This window comes from Pteropus alecto, unplaced genomic scaffold, assembly GCF_000325575.1.
Source record: "Pteropus alecto unplaced genomic scaffold, ASM32557v1 scaffold76, whole genome shotgun sequence".
In the NCBI taxonomy this organism is placed as follows: Eukaryota; Metazoa; Chordata; class Mammalia; order Chiroptera; family Pteropodidae; genus Pteropus; species Pteropus alecto.
The window spans coordinates 11,930,604-11,946,674 of NW_006443138.1; the positions used below are offsets into that span (position 1 = coordinate 11,930,604).

General features: G+C 32.2%; 1 protein-coding gene across 8 annotated transcripts in view; it reads right to left on the reverse strand.

The window, feature by feature from the left end:
* The window catches only part of OSBPL8 (oxysterol binding protein like 8), a 142,940-nt gene that overhangs the window by 20,156 nt on the left and 106,713 nt on the right, over positions 1 to 16,071 (reverse strand). For all 8 annotated transcript variants that reach the window (XM_006923773.3, XM_025040976.1, XM_006923772.3 and 5 more), the window contains 8 exons: positions 15,745 to 15,829; positions 14,308 to 14,479; positions 10,858 to 11,095; positions 10,076 to 10,260; positions 6,977 to 7,058; positions 6,605 to 6,703; positions 5,262 to 5,358; positions 1,783 to 1,881 (listed from right to left, as the gene is read on the reverse strand). In XM_006923773.3, coding sequence (XP_006923835.1) covers positions 1,783 to 1,881; positions 5,262 to 5,358; positions 6,605 to 6,703; positions 6,977 to 7,058; positions 10,076 to 10,260; positions 10,858 to 11,095; positions 14,308 to 14,479; positions 15,745 to 15,829 — 1,057 coding nt within the window. The remainder of the gene's footprint in view (positions 1 to 1,782; positions 1,882 to 5,261; positions 5,359 to 6,604; positions 6,704 to 6,976; positions 7,059 to 10,075; positions 10,261 to 10,857; positions 11,096 to 14,307; positions 14,480 to 15,744; positions 15,830 to 16,071) is intronic.

Sequence of the window (16,071 nt, forward strand, 5' to 3'; positions counted from 1 at the left end):
CTATCAGGTACCTTACAGAGAAAACATATGTATTAAAGCTTGGTTGTGACAAGAGTATACAGTGCTCTTGGCTGTTAGTTCGATGTTAATGAATCAACTACATATTAAATAAAGTGTCTTTAAATAGAAACAAGGTTCTGTATAGATTAGTTGATAAAAATGTGACAAGGGGCTCACAGAAAGTGTTTCCCCTAGGAGCAACGGTTCAGTATTCATTAATTTAGTGTTTGTGGTGAATTTATAGAACATAACTACTGCCAACAACAAGAATCAATTGTATAAGACAAGCAGATTTAAAAAATACCCCCAAATAGGGCTAAAATCTGGAGAAATTCTGAATTTAACAAAGTGAGACAAAAATCTATTCTTAGAATAAGCTGTTAAGGCAGCCTTCATCTGCAAATGCACAATGTTAATTTCCAAGAGGAGAACAAATTATGCGATGCTTCTCATACTTATTTGCCAAGGACCTCTCTTTTTGTAAAACAATTTGTGAGACTAGTGATTTGGAGAACACATCTTAGAAAATATACAGGGTAGAAAATAATCTCTATTTCTTCTGATCATTCTACAAGGGGTTATATTATCTTTTTTCCAATGAAATAAAAAGAAATGCTATGAAAATATTTTCCCCTGTTGCTAGTAGGGTATGGTATTGGGTATCTACATAAACTATCATTTTATTTCAAGTGATATAAAATTTAAAAATATAGTTCTTATCAATTCAGTTCCTAATTTCAGATATTTAACTTCATGTATATTTCAGAAACCACATGTGAAGCTCTAAGAATGATCTAGCCTCAGGCCACAAGTTGGCCCCTCATCTTTAGTGCTAGGTAGGTTCTGGTACAGTAGATGGGAGTCGACAAGCCCAGAATTTAGTCTCAGCATTCTTACTGACTAGCTGGTTTGGCCTTGGATAAGAATCTTAACTCTTCTGGTTTTCTCATATGTAAAATGAGGTCATATTAAATAATCTCTGTTTTCATGAATCAGTTCCTAAAATATAAGATAATTACCAAAAAAAAGTTATTTTTAAGAAATTGGTTGGAAATGAGGGTACAGATAATGATCAACCTGAGAGTTTAAGCTGATGCCCTACAGCACAGTAGTTCAGTTCACAGAGATCTGGACTCTGCCACATCCTAGCTGTGCAAGATCAAGCAAAGTAACGTCTTTGTGCCTCATTTTCCTTGTCCATAAAAAAGAGATAATATCGCTATTTTACGGGGCTGCTGGGATGACTGAGTTTATAAATGTAAAGCATACAGAATAGTTGGGAGCCTAGATTGCAGTAAATGATAGTTATTATTTAATATTTTTACTTGTACCCTAAATAATAGGGGAAAAGCATAATATATTAACTTTTAAGAAATTGCCAAATGAGGATGAAAAAAATTGTTAAAGGACTTGGTACACTGAAAAGCAGTATATTAAAATGTTAAAAAAGGGTGCTGATTTAAGAAGATAAAAATCATTTTTAAGAAATTTGAATAGGCAGTTTTATCAAATTTTAAAAACTGTACTTAAGGCAAATGAAATTCTATTATTATAATCACTCTCTTCCAACTATGTATGTGTCATAAAAAGTCCACTGTGGCTGAATTAATTCACCACAGAAATATTCAGCAGATGACAGTAATAATCTTAAGTATCTATAAATCTAGGACACTTTCGATCAAAAGGCTGACTCCCATCAATCTCAAAACAACAAATTACAGCTATATTCATTTATTTAAAAAGCTCTAAGGAATATCTAACTCAAATATGGAAAATATTTACCTTTACAATGAGCATATGGCATTGTCATTACATAATCTTCGCCTCTATTCAAGAAAGTTAACCGTGCTTCTCCTTCTAATATGGCAGATAATGAGTTTCCTAAAATAAATAGTTTATTAAATTTCACAAAACTAATTCAATCAATTGAAAACAAACAAGATATATTCAGGACACCTACCAGACATGTACAGTGGAATGTCTTAAAAATGTCTCAATCTCAATGTGCCCAAACATGTATTTGTTATCTTCTATCTAAAACATATTTGATCCATATTCCTATTCTTATAAAATGAGTACTTTTGAATTTTGAAGGTAGTTATGTGATTATGCATTCTGACAGTCCTGGCAATTGTACACAGTCATGTTAACTACCTACCACAAGCAAGATACAGAATTTTCCATTACTCCAGAAACTTTCCTTTTGCTCCCTGGAAGTCGATGTTCTCCTCCAGCCCCAGGAAACCACTGGTCTGGTTTCGATCACTGTAGTTTTACCCATTGTAGAGTTTTGTATAAATGGCATCATAAAATATGTGGTTTACTGTGTTTGACTTCTTTGGCCTAGCAAAATGGTTTTAGATTCATCCATGCTGTTGTGTCAACATTTCAGGCTATTTTAACAATAGTAAAAAATCTAATATATAAACATAGCATATCTCTTTGTTTACTTAATTTTCCTCAAAAATGTTTTGTAGTTTTCAGTGTACAGGTTTCACATATCTTTCATTAAACATATTGTTAAATATTTTATTTTTCAGATACTATTGTAATCGAAGTTGTTTTTAAATTTTCATTCTACAAATATTCATTTTTAGTATATAGAAATACAATTGACTTTTGTATTTTGACCTTGTATTCTGTAACCTTACGAAATTTACTTATTAGTTCTAGCAGTTTTTTGGTCTTTTCTTAAAGATTTTCTATGTAAGGCAGGTATATATATGGTTTAATTTCTTGCTAATCTGTATGATTTTTTAACTTTCTTCTGCACTGGCTAGGACCTCTAATATAATTTAATACAGAAGTAGTGAGAATGAACATTCTTGCTTTCTTTACTCCTGATCTTAGGTAAAAATTATCAGTTTCTACCTTAGGAGCATAAAATTTGCTATATATTTTTCATAAATACCTTTAATCTAGTCCTAATTTGTTGAGAGCTTTAATTGTGAATGGGTGTTGAATTTTGTAAAATGCTTTTTCTGCATCTCTTAAAATGGTACAGTTTTCCTTTATTCTATTAATATGCATTACACTGATTTTCAGATGATATACCAACCTTGTATTATCTGAGATAAACCACATTTGATCATAACATATTATCCTTTTAATATACTGATCATATTTATCCTTTTTATACATCCTTTTGTGTGTGTGTGTGTGTGTGTGTGTGTGTGTGTGTGTATTACTATCTTTTATCTATATATTGATTTATTATAAATTTGTTAAGGATTTTTTAATGTATATTCAAGAGAGATACTGATTTGCTGTTTAACTGTAATGTCTGGTTTTGGGGATTAGGGTATTGCTGGCCTTATAAAATAAGTTAAGATGTATATCCTTCTATTTTCTGTAAGAAGTTGTATATAATTGGTATTATTTCTTCCTTAAATGTTTAGATCTCAAGACATCTGGGCCCGGAGTGTATCTTTGAAGGAAGATTTTAAATTACTAATTCGATTTCTTTCACTGATTTAAGGTTACTGAAATTTTATATTTCTTCTTGAGTAGTTTTGGTAATTTGTATTTTTTTTTAAGAGATTACAATCTAAACTGTCAAATTTATTGGTATAAAATTGTCTGTAATATTTCCTTATCATCCTTTCAGGGTCTGTAGAATCAGTAGTGATTCTGCTCATTTATTCCTGATTTGTATTGTCTTCATCAGTATAAAATCAGCTCTTAGATTCCCTGGTTTTCTGTATTTTTGCCCACATTTTACACTAATGTCTGCTCTTTATTGTTTTCTTTCTTCTCCTTACTTTTAATTTATTTACCTCCTTATCTAATTTCATAGGGTGAAAAGTCAGGTTACTGACTTAAATCATTCTCTTTTTCTAATTTAAAACCAAAAATTTCCCTCTAAGCCCTGCTTTTGCTATTATCCCACAAATTTTGGTATATTTTCATTATCATTTAGTTTAAAATATTTTCTAATTTCTCTTGACCCATGAATTATTTAGAAGTGTGTTATTTAATTTCCAAATATTTGAAATTTATCTCTACATATTATTTGTTTCTAATTCTATTTCATTGAGATTGCAGAATATACACTATAATTTTCAATCTTTACGGTGAAATACATGGTCTATACCAGTGAAAATACCATACGTGTACTTGAAAATAATGAATATCCTGTAACCGTTGACTGTAAAGTTCTAGAATTATCAATTAAGGTAAGGTGGTTCATAGTGTTCTTCATTTTCTTAAGCCATTTACACTATAGTCAGAGTGTAGAAGGATGGAAGGTGCAGTAGGGAGAGAATAACATTAAAATAAAGAACCTTCAGAAGAAAGCAATCACTCTTTGAACAAACAAAACATGAAACTAGGCAAAATAAATAAGTAAATAAATAAAAATAAAAATGAAACCCATACAAAACTAACATTAAGAGAAATGAAAGACAACTTGAAGAAAAATAAAAGCATACATCATGTTCCTGGATCAAAAACAATAAGATTTATAAGATATCCCTGTCACACATTTAATCTATGGTTCTCTACCCTCTCAAATAACCAAAACTTAGGTTTCTGTTGACATATTTTATTTTTCCTATTTTGTCATAATTATTTTTTCTATCAAGTTTAAAATTCTCTAGTGAAATTTAATTTGTTAATTTTTCTCCATTAACATTTTTTAATTGAATAAAAGTATTTAAGGTTACATATTTTCTACTGGTGTATAAGTTTGGCCACAATTCATTTGTTTGGACTGTCATACAGTTTTTTAAGTTTCCTACTGTAACCACATTTTTCTATTTCTCCTTATACTTAACAAAACATTTTATTGGTGTGTTATTTATTTGGTCCAAAGTTAAATACTATTACTAACTGATGCTGGAACAAGTATTCAAACTGTACTTGAATTCTTTTTCTTTCTATTCAAAGACTAAAATAGAAAACTGACTCCCAAGGTACATTAAAATGGAACCAAAAAACCTTAGTAGGGCTAAAAGCAAAAGAAATACATTATGCACTAAAAGTGCTAGTTATGGTGGGCAATCATTATTCTGTCTTTTGATAAGTGGTGTTTGTGATAAATTTACACTTATGTGGTATATACTTATATAAAATGAGTCGTACCTCTATTTATAAATGGGCAAAGAAAAGCACTATAAAAGAAAGGCCATTATCCAAGTAGATACTTAAAATGGCACATACATTCCTTGTTCAAAACAGCCAAAAACTTATCTAAATAAAAACTCACTAAAAAATAACTTCCTCCCAGAAAAGGATGCAGACTGAGACAGTGGGAAACTCACCATAGAACTTGGACTTAGCCAGGATACTACCACTAAGGCAAAATCCATCCTTTCGGTTACTAACATAAAAGGCAGATATTGGTGGATGATGGGACACCTATTAAACAGAGAGAGAGAAAAAAAAAAAAACAATATAATTAGCATATTATTGTGCTATTATCAAACATTCAAGTCTTAAAAGTATACTCTATTAATGAATAAGAAGAAACATTTGGTAAGTAGTAAAATTAAATATTGTTATAGTTATCAGTCTCCCAGATGTCTCCTAAAGAAACTCATCTGGTATTTACACCATTAGGTGGACAGTATGCCACTTTTGAAACTAAGTTATAATGTAGCATCCATACCTCTCTCTCTGTCTGTCTATCTGTCTCTCTCCCTCTCTCTTTCTCCTCGCCCCCGCTCCTGCTCAGATCATTAGCTCTAAGCAGCTAGCTAGAGAGATAATGTCATATTCCTGAGGTTTGTTAGGGTGGGGGGGTTGACAATCATATTATGAAAATAAGTGTATGTAAGTTTAAATTAATAAAACATTAAAACTAAGAACTATTTTCTGACTGTCTACTATGTGTACAATAAAAAGAGATGTATTAACAGGAGGGTCTACCTTCAAGGGGCTAACAATTCAATGTTCTATAAAGTTAATACAAGTGTTAAAATAACAGCTCAATGGATAATCACAAAAATAATACAGAAGTTTGAGAAGATAGAAATCACTGGTTGCTGCAGTCATCTGGACCATAAAAAAGTGGAGGGCCAGGGGAGGGAGGGAGCAATAGGGGGGATCATTTTATGAACTATACAGCTGTCTAACCAATGTACTGTATACTTGAAACTAATTTTAAATAAATAAATTTATAAAAATTTTTTTTAAAAAAGGCGAGATCAGGGTTTGTTTAAATGAAGAATAGCTAAGAAGATACAATGGGGTGGGAGAATTAAATTTAAAAATAGTGAGAGCAAAGAAGTGCAATACCAGGTTACCTAATTGTGAATGCACAGGTTTGACTACTACAGAGGGCTCAGAAAGACATGTAATTTGAGATAAACTGTAAAAGATATGGAAAACGTTGTATGTCAGACAAATGGATAGTAATTTGATTTGGAACGGGAGAAACACTGAAGAATTTTGGCAAAAAGAGGGTGGGGGCACAGTCATCAGATTCCAGGCCTTTAATAGTAATACTTATGAGGATGGTATTCAGTACTAGAAGGTAAAATGCTTACCAAACATTCACAAATAAAGGTTAATCAACAGTGATTTTACTGAATTAATATTTTCTATGAAAACATCCCAATAACTTCCAAATCAGTTTTGTTTCTGTAACATGCATTTCTAATACCTGCTCGGCAATATAAAAAGTTTTGCTGTTCGTTCTGGGATGAATCCACAAACAACGGAAACTCTCACCAAGTATAGGATTATAAGGTTTCTTCAGTCCCTAGAAAAAACATACAAGTTTCAAATTACAAATAGGTAAAACTCAAAATAGTTTAAACCAGTCATGATGGCTTTAGCTGTATCATCTGGGAGATTATCCTTATAAAATTTCACAGCAGTGACATGAAATAAAGTTAAAATGATGTCAATCATAATATAGATCTAAATGATCAAGTACTGAGAACTGCAATGTAATTATTAATAGACAGTCTAAATATAACATAAAAAATGAAGAACTCATATAAGGCTAAAGAAAGTAAAATACAAGTATTACCTTTGGCTTTTTATAGAATCCTGACAAATACCACTTCACTACTTTCTTCAAACGAAAGTAAGGGTTTTCTTCAAGAGCAGCCCTAAAAAACAAAAAGGTCAATAAAAAATTTATAGAATATATCACAAATTCTCCTTCATATTTATCAAGTCAACAATTGAGATATGATTGGAAAGCATAATTCATATTTAAAATAGATGGCAAAAGCAACTGTGTACAATAGTTTATAAGAATTATTTTTCAAAATCAAGTAGTTACTTTTCTCCCCATTTTTCCTATTTTTTGATGTACTGCCCAGGTCTTTTTTTGCTCAAGTATTTTTTGGAAACTTTCTAAACCAAGATTTTTCAACTGGGATTCTGTAGGAACCGAGATGTTGCTAGGGGTTTTGTGGGAAATTGTGAGTAAAAAAATGAACAGAGATTTCTGAGATTCAGGCACTGTTTGATGCCTAGCATCCGCAGTAAAGGGACAGTCAGTGGCCAAGCTGCCTCATTAACAACTTCATTAGAGTTCTTCAGCCCCATATGTCAGAGAAGGACCATGTTCACTTGATTCAGTCTATTCTCAGTTGTTGATGTTAATTAGAGGAAATCAGCCGTAACTGGTGAGTGCTATAGCACACGGAGGGAGGACAAGAGAATCATGTTAGCCTCTCCTGCACAAATTGCCTAAGTATAAGACTATATGCCTTTTTAATCCTTTGTACAAAACAGAAGTTTCAAATCACAAATATGAAAGATTTAAAATAATTTAAACCAATCAAAAACGTTTTAACCCATTTTTAGCCTTTAACCTCCTCTATGTGCTACCAACTGATTTTCCTGAGTGAACAAGCTCTACAAGTATAATAGGTAATCAAAGAGTAATGTTAATTTTAAAGAAGAAATTTTTAGAAGCCATGACTCAGCTGCCTCCTTGCCCTTTTGTCACTGAAATACACATTGCAAAACACTGACCATCTACATCTAAGTGAATTCTCAATAGAATTCTCAATAGAATTCACTTAGCTTATTTATTATTTACTTATTTTATAATTTAACTATTTATTACATTCTTCAAGTATGCCTGATGGTCTAATGTGGTGAATTTTGAAGATGAAAGATTACTGAAGATGAAAAATTTTGAAGATGGAAGAAGCAGGGCCTAGGCTTACTGACAAATTTTGCCAAGTTATAAGGTTGCACTTTGACCCTCTGATTGTTCCGCTCTTGTTTTAAATTCTCTATGATATTTTATTTTAAATTTTATATATAAATAAAACATAGTTTAAAACTCAAAGCAATACAAAAATGTATACATGCCTTGCTATTGCCCTATCTCAATGCTCTTCCTACTTATATCCTATAGGCAACTTTTTAACTTCCTTTTTTTGTTGTTTTTTTAAGCATAAAGAAAATTTATGTAGTCTTTCTTAAAAAAAGGTAGCAAACTTCACATTCTTCTGTACCTTACCTTTCACACACACATACACACACACTCTCTCTTTCTCTCTCTCCCTCTCTTTTTCTCTCTACCCACCTCCCTCTCTCCCTCTCCCCCCTCTGATGATCCCTCCATATCAATTTATAGAGTTACTCCTTATGTATGGATGCACCATACATTATTTAACCAGTCATCTGTGGCTGGACACTTGAGTTATATAATTTTATGTGATTGCAAACCCTTCTGCAACAATCTTGTATATATGTCATTTTACATATCTGGAGTTATATCTATAGGAATTATTTCCAGAAGCAGGATTACTGGATCAAAGGACTGAATGAATCTATAATCCTAGTAAATATTGTCAGAGTCCCTTAGAAAGCACTGTGCTAGTTTGTATCGCCCAGCAGCAGCAGTGCATGAGTACCTGTTGCACACAGCCTTGGCAATAAAATAGTGTGTGTTGCAGGAAAAGTGTAACCTTTCATTTTGGGAAAATAGGCATTTATTCCTCAAGAAGACCTTACTGTGATTCATAGAAACCTGCCTCACACTCTGAGAGAATTAAATTTCTAGACAATAAAAAAAAAAAGAGAACTATAACAAAATATAAGGCAGAACTGGGGTATAAAAGCTTTTGGACATTTGGTCAATGTGGTGGATGAAAATCAGTATCTTATTACAGTTTCAATCTACATTTTTCTTATTTTGTGTGAGGTTGACATGTTTAAGGTCTGTTTCTATTTCTACATTTTTAAATTGGTCGTGTTCTCTACTCCTTTTTCTATTAGGTTGTTGATCATTTTCGTTCACTTTCGAGAGAAACACTTTGTGTATGATTTATTTTGCAAAAATCTCCCACAGTTTATCAGTAATTTTTTGATTCAGCTTATGATTTTTTTCCAATGTTCATTAATGCAACTAATAGACTAATAATGCAACTAATAAACTGAATACAGATATTTATGCAGAATCTAAAAACCAGGTCAAATGGCCAGAACTTAGTATCTTAAAAAACACAGTGCCTTGAAACATGACTGCTGCTGGAATGGAGGCAGCAGGTGAAACCTGGAAAGGTCTGCACGAAGTGGCTGTCTTTTATGGTTATCTAAACAACTGCTGGGAGACAGGTGGACAGTTCCTCCTCTGCCTCCTTTATGCCTGCCTTCTTCAGAATTACACCCAGGATCGGCTGGTAGAGAGAAAAGCAAAGATGAAAGTAGATGCCAAGAGCTAGCAAATGGCAGGGCATTCTGGTTCTGGTAAGCTGCGTATGCCTCACAAGCATACAGAGAGGATAAGTATGAATAAAAGCCCAAGCCCCAGGACGGGACCTGAACAAAGGCTGAAGCGGGGAGAACAAAGAATGCCAACCACCTTTCCCTATGTCAGGCCAGTGGTCAGGGAGCCTGTGATAGAGCGCTATTGGGTGAGGGGTAAAATTCTTGTTCTCCTTAGGCTTGTGATCTCTTAATTCAACATCATAAATGAAAACATTATACCAAAGTATTAAATATGCTTCTTATGAAGGTCAACTACAGAAGTGTTGGAGAAGAGAGACTGATATCCCATTAGAGCCCAATTTTGGTAAGGCATAACCATGGAATAGCACTCTGGAAAAAATCTCTGAAACCATGAAGTACCTTCTATTTTAAGAAATGAGAACCTACTTACTCAGATAGGAAATCTGCATGATAGTAGTAATCTGAAAGTTTATCCAGGAAAGAACGAGGTTCCAAGATAAATGTGGGCAGAACCACCCTGGACAAGTCCATGCCAGGGCGTACTTGTTTCAGCAGTGTCCAGATAAGGCTTTTGTTTTCTTCAGACACAGTTTCTGTTTGAGAAGCCTCACCTGCCTTTAGCAATTAACAAAAAATTCTGAAATATTATATTTATCTCAGACATACAGATGTGTAGAAAAGACAGCTAATGTTTAAAACCTGATTTCTCTATTTGACTATTTCAAGCATTCTTAAAATGTGGAAATAACCCATTAATAAATAAAATCCATAGCTAAAATTTAGGTAAAAAGGGTATTTGCAAGAGACATCAAAGTGAATGATACATACAAAGAATTCATTACAAAAAATGTTATACTCCATTATACTATCTTTACTTCTATATACTAGCAATAACAAGAAAGTTATAAACTCATGTTTCCTTGAAATTTATTTTGTACTTGGCAATGACATCAACCAGTATGCTATGTTAAAAGTGAACCTGAAAAAGATGTGAACTTTACATAGAATATATTCATATTTGTAGGAGTACTATGTTTTTAGCTGTTTATCAATCCTGATATATTTCATATGCATGCAACTTTTAAAATAGGTATCACAGAAATATTCTCTTTTAGCAAAATAAGTCATATGTCAAACAAACGATATATTCAATTTCATTAAAAAATTCCCAAGAATTAGAAAACCAAAACTCTCTGAAAATCCGACTTTTACCTCTCCAAGTTCCTCATGGCTCTGTTCAGTGTAGGTGGTCTCCTTTAAAGGTTCAACAGGCTCAGGTTCAATATATGAGTCATCTTGCCTTTCTGATGTATCTGTGTCACTTTCTTCACTTTTCCCCATCACCTCATTGTCAGACTCATCATGCTCTTGATCATTTTCTTTATCAGATTTATCAGAATACATATCTTGGTCTTTAAAATGCTGTCGTTCAATTTCACTGTCATTTAATCTTAAGAAAAAAAATTATTAGAAGGAAGAATAAAGAAGGTTAAGAATATTTAATCTATAAATAAGAATATTTAACATTTATTGAGAATTTACTATGCGCTTGGCACTGTTCTTAATGTTTTATATAGTTTAACTCATTTAATCTTCAAAATAACCCTATAAAATAGGTAATCATTCTCTTTACACATTAGTAAAATGGCACAAAGAAATTACATAAAAATCTGAGGCAATGTTAAAAGATGACACTTTGAGCTCTTTGCCTATGTCTTGGGGCTAAAATCTTCCAAAAGCAAAATTTTAGACCATCCTCTTGCTATTTTCTTAGTTTTGTAATCATCGTCATTTGAATCAACCTCACTGTCACTTCTAGTCTGAAGAAAAACTTCAACTCAAGATCATTAGATTCTCAAGTGAACTCAAATTATGACTTTCTACCTGTAAAGGTCTCCAAAGTCACTCAAAAATAATAAGTCTAAGACTAAGACAAGAAAACACAAAAGGTAAGTAATTATATCTATTTAATTAATATTATAAATATATCGATTAAATTAATATTTAATCTTGAGGAGAAAAATCCAGAGAGAACTGGAAATGTACATTTCAGCTTAAGGAAATGAACCAATAGCCTAAAATTGATAAATTGCTCTAGCCAACCCTGTTTTTACTAACCCTAAAGTGATTAGGGTTAATAATATGTACAAAAACGAAGGATTTTTTTAAAACCTCACTTTCAGAATCACATTTTTTTAAAGAAATTTCTTATTTAGGAAAGTATCTGTTGGTCTCATTTGGTATAAATATCTTACAGGGATAAGCACTAAAGTACTTTAAAAATAAATACATAGTGCCATTATATATAACTGATATTTTAACAATGCTGAGATAGTAACAGAGCAAAAGTCCTATTTGATTCCTATGTTAGTCTCTATTTTTCCAAAATCTTCATTTGTTTGGATTTTAACCAGAGAATTTCTAATAGAAATTCATTTTTATATACGTATTAGTTTCCTTCTTTCCCTTTACAATAATGTTTTTAAAAAGTAGTCTAAAATTGCTGTCTCTGCTTTCTTACCATCTAGTCACTCCTTAACTTTTCATAATCTGGTTTTCACTCTCCTAAATCCGTGAAACTGTTCCCTTAAAGGTCACTAATGATGGCTCAGTTGACAAATCCAATAGCCTTGTCTAACCTTTGCCTCTTTTGATTTCTCTGCATTCCTGAATTTTGATGATGATTATTTTCCTTAAAATGGTGTTAGTGCTTTGGGTCTCTGCAATCACGGTTCTACTTTTTAAGTTCTCTGATCTCTTTTACTTCCTTCTATCCTTAGATATTCTCATCTTCCTTGGCCCTTTTTAATTTTTCTATATCCTTCTCCTCTGGCAAGCTACCCAATTTCAAGGCGTTGTTGTCATTTGTATTTGACGTGGTCCCATGTAAGCAGGAACGAGCTTTAGACTCATGCTTTTAAATGGTTGGCTGCCGTCACCTTTATGTCCTGGGACCAAAGCATCCTCAACATGTACAATAAATTATTATCTTCCAAACATGGTCCTTTGTTTTATTTTACCATCATCTTCCCAGTCATTCATGCTTAATGCTTGGTAATTATCTTTAACTTCTTTAACTTCACGTAGCTCTCATCCCTTATATCCAAGCAGACTATAAGTCTTGAAACTGGGCTCCCTCCTCCCATCTCTGCACCATCAGCTTCCTGATCATTTTCTGTCATATAGCCAAATAAATATGTTGATATGTTGATTCTACTTTTGTAAAAAATTTGTTATATTGATTCTCTCCCTGATTCCCTAGGTGGATGTTATGTTTTCAGCCTCTAAATTTTCCTGATCTTATGTTGCCTTAAGGTATCTCTCCTTTGGTTGTTTATGTTATTCTTTTTATCTCGCTATTTATAGTTGCCTGGCATTTTATAGGTTTCAAACAAAACAAACAAAACAAAACACTTCTCTAGGATCATAAAACTCTGGATTCAAATTTAGAATCATATCTGATTCATCTCCCTATTCACAATGTGGATTATACAGGAAAATGTGAGCTATCTTATACATAAAACAGGCTCAAAAATTTTAATGAATAAATGTGAAACGGAGGAATTTTTAACATCCACAAATTAAAAGCATTTACAGATAACCTGATATTCAATAAAAACAACTAATGATTTACAGCTGAAGAGCTTCGAGGGAAAAATCTCATGAAGAGATCCCAAAAAACACCCATTTCTATATGAGTTGTGCTCCCCTCCTCCTGTAATTCTTATCCCATTCAGGGTTCGTACTTGGGATTAAAATAAAACTCCAGATTATAGGTATGCAAAGAAAGAATGTAAAAGGTTAGGTAACGGAAATTTTTAAAGAGAGCGAAGAAGAAAGCTCAAGCAAAAGGATAAGAAAAAAAATGTTCAGCTCAGGTTTCATGGAAAAGTGAAGAGTAGCAGTCTAACTTTGAGGAGAGTAACCCGAATGCTGACAGGAAAAAGTGGCTGTAGAGAAGCTGGGTGTTGGGGCAAGGGAGGAAAATGGGAAATCTAATGTCTTTCCTACAAAGCACCAAAAGAGAGCTGAACCTCAACAAACCTCTGAAACTCAAATAAAGTACTTCTTAATTTTTTTTTTCCGGTATTAACTACAATAAATGTTTCAAGGGCTAAAACCACACATAAGATACAGTTCCAACTTGAAACATTTATAATATAATAGAAGAATTCCACAAATACCAGGTAGAATAAGTGTCTTTTACAATAACAAAAAGTTTTACAATAACAAAAAGTGCTATAGAAAAGCAACAGAAGGGCAGATTACGTTTCATGGTTATGAAGCAGGAAAGTCTTCACATATGAAATAATATTTGAGATTTGTCTTAAAGAATACGTAGGATTGTGACAGGAGAAAAGAGCAAAAAGGACCAGAAATCATTCTTAATGAAGGGAACACCATGCACAAGGACAAAGCAAACAGTATGATCATATTTGGGAAATAACAAGTAATTCACATTAGCTAGAATCAAGGAAATAACTTTCTATACCTTAATATAGTAACTAAACAATCTTAAACCAGGCCTTAGGCCATATAATGAGAAGAAGATAGCCAAGTTTCAATCCTAGATATACTACAAGAATTCTAGGCCTGCCATCTAACCCAGTGAACAATATGGGCTCTAACATAATCACCAAATCAGTGGCAATATCTACTTACTGGAAGTTGTCACCACTGTGGAGATTGTTAGCACGTAATAAGCCATACAAAGTCACATGTGTACTCTCTGATGAAATGCTCAAGTCATGTTCCTTTCCTTCCCTGATCATCGTACGTTTAAGAAGACTAGAACATTTCAAAGCCAATTCCAAAGCATCCATCCAGCACCTCCCTAGAAGAACACAGATTCATAAGCAGTGTGAGTCAAGAAACTATAAAAACTAGTACACATCTTAAAATAACAGTTAGCCTTTAACCATACTACTATTTCTTTGAAAAATATTAACTGGAAAAGTTAATTTGAACGTAAAATCTTGTAAGGATTTTTTTTAATTCAAATTTTTTAGTTTAACAAGTACTTTTTACATACTAAGCATCTAGAAACCACTGGTAAATGAATAGAACATAACACACGTTAGAAAGTCACCTAATTACAAAAAGTGTACTTTTAAAAATCTTAGAACACTAGCATGTAGTATAATTTGAAAGTACCAAAAAAAGTACTGAAAGGGTTATGTTTCTACAAAACAAACTGTACGAAATAATGTTTCACTGTTGACAGTAGGTCTACCCCTAGGTTTAGCATCCATTCTACTTATATGTATGAAAATTTGTAAGTCAGGGAAATGCCTGCACAATACCATCATTAACTGCCATATTAGTAGAAACACTAATTACTTTATTTTTTAAATTAAAATTTAAAACTGTAATTAGCAGGAAAAAAGAATGTTCGTTGCTCTTAAAATTCATATATAGTTGTTTCAAAATCTGCTGGAAATATCAGCCAAGTAAAACACTTTTATAATGAAAGCTTGTGCCTATGATATTTTAATTTTAAAAATAATCATCTGGTAAATGTAAACTTTGGAAGGTTATAAGATTCTTTAAGCTAAGCTAGTCTAAACTATAAAACAAAAATGAGGAAGAAATTCACTATTAATTATTAAAGTTTTAAAGTTATCTTGCTTTCATACAAGTAAGTGTTGTTCTCCCTATATTTGCTTCAAGAATTAAATATTAAGTTATTAAGTGCAGAACAAAAGTTTGTTTCACATAGAAAAACTCAAAACAGTTTATGTGTCTTATAAATGTTAATATTTAATAAAATATAAATAGTATTAAGCACACCTTTAAAATAATAAAACTTAATGAGTTACCACAGAGAACACTAACCAAGTCAAATAGGTGTTAACATTTCAATGGAGAATGAAGAAAACTCCAGGCTGCTAACTCATCACTCAATTCTTTTCTATCAGATTTCTATTTGTCTACCAGGTTAATGACATACTTGGTGTTCTAAGAAACTTATGATTACACTACCTCTACTGCAAATATCACACTAAAGACAGATTTTCCCAAAGAAAAATACACAGTAGTATATAAAATAAATCTTTAAAAATGAGGACTAAAATCCAATCCATTAAAATTTTTATTTACCATCTGATTCTGAAGTAGCTCGGATGATCAAATAACTGCTAGGTAAGGGCTGAGTTATGGATCCAACTGCTTCACCTTTTGGACCCTTAATATAAACAAATAAAATAAAAATAAGCAAAATAAACAGCATACGGTATTATGAGATCTCAACTTTATATATAACTTTATATTGTTATATTATTGGTAACAATCTAAGTTAGGCATGGATTATAATTTGAAAAGAAAGAAGTTTTAATTTCATGCTTCTTGACAAAGCAAATGTTACAATTTATAGTTTATAGTTATAATTTATAAGAAAAAAAAATTTGACTGAGTCTAGGGAAAAAA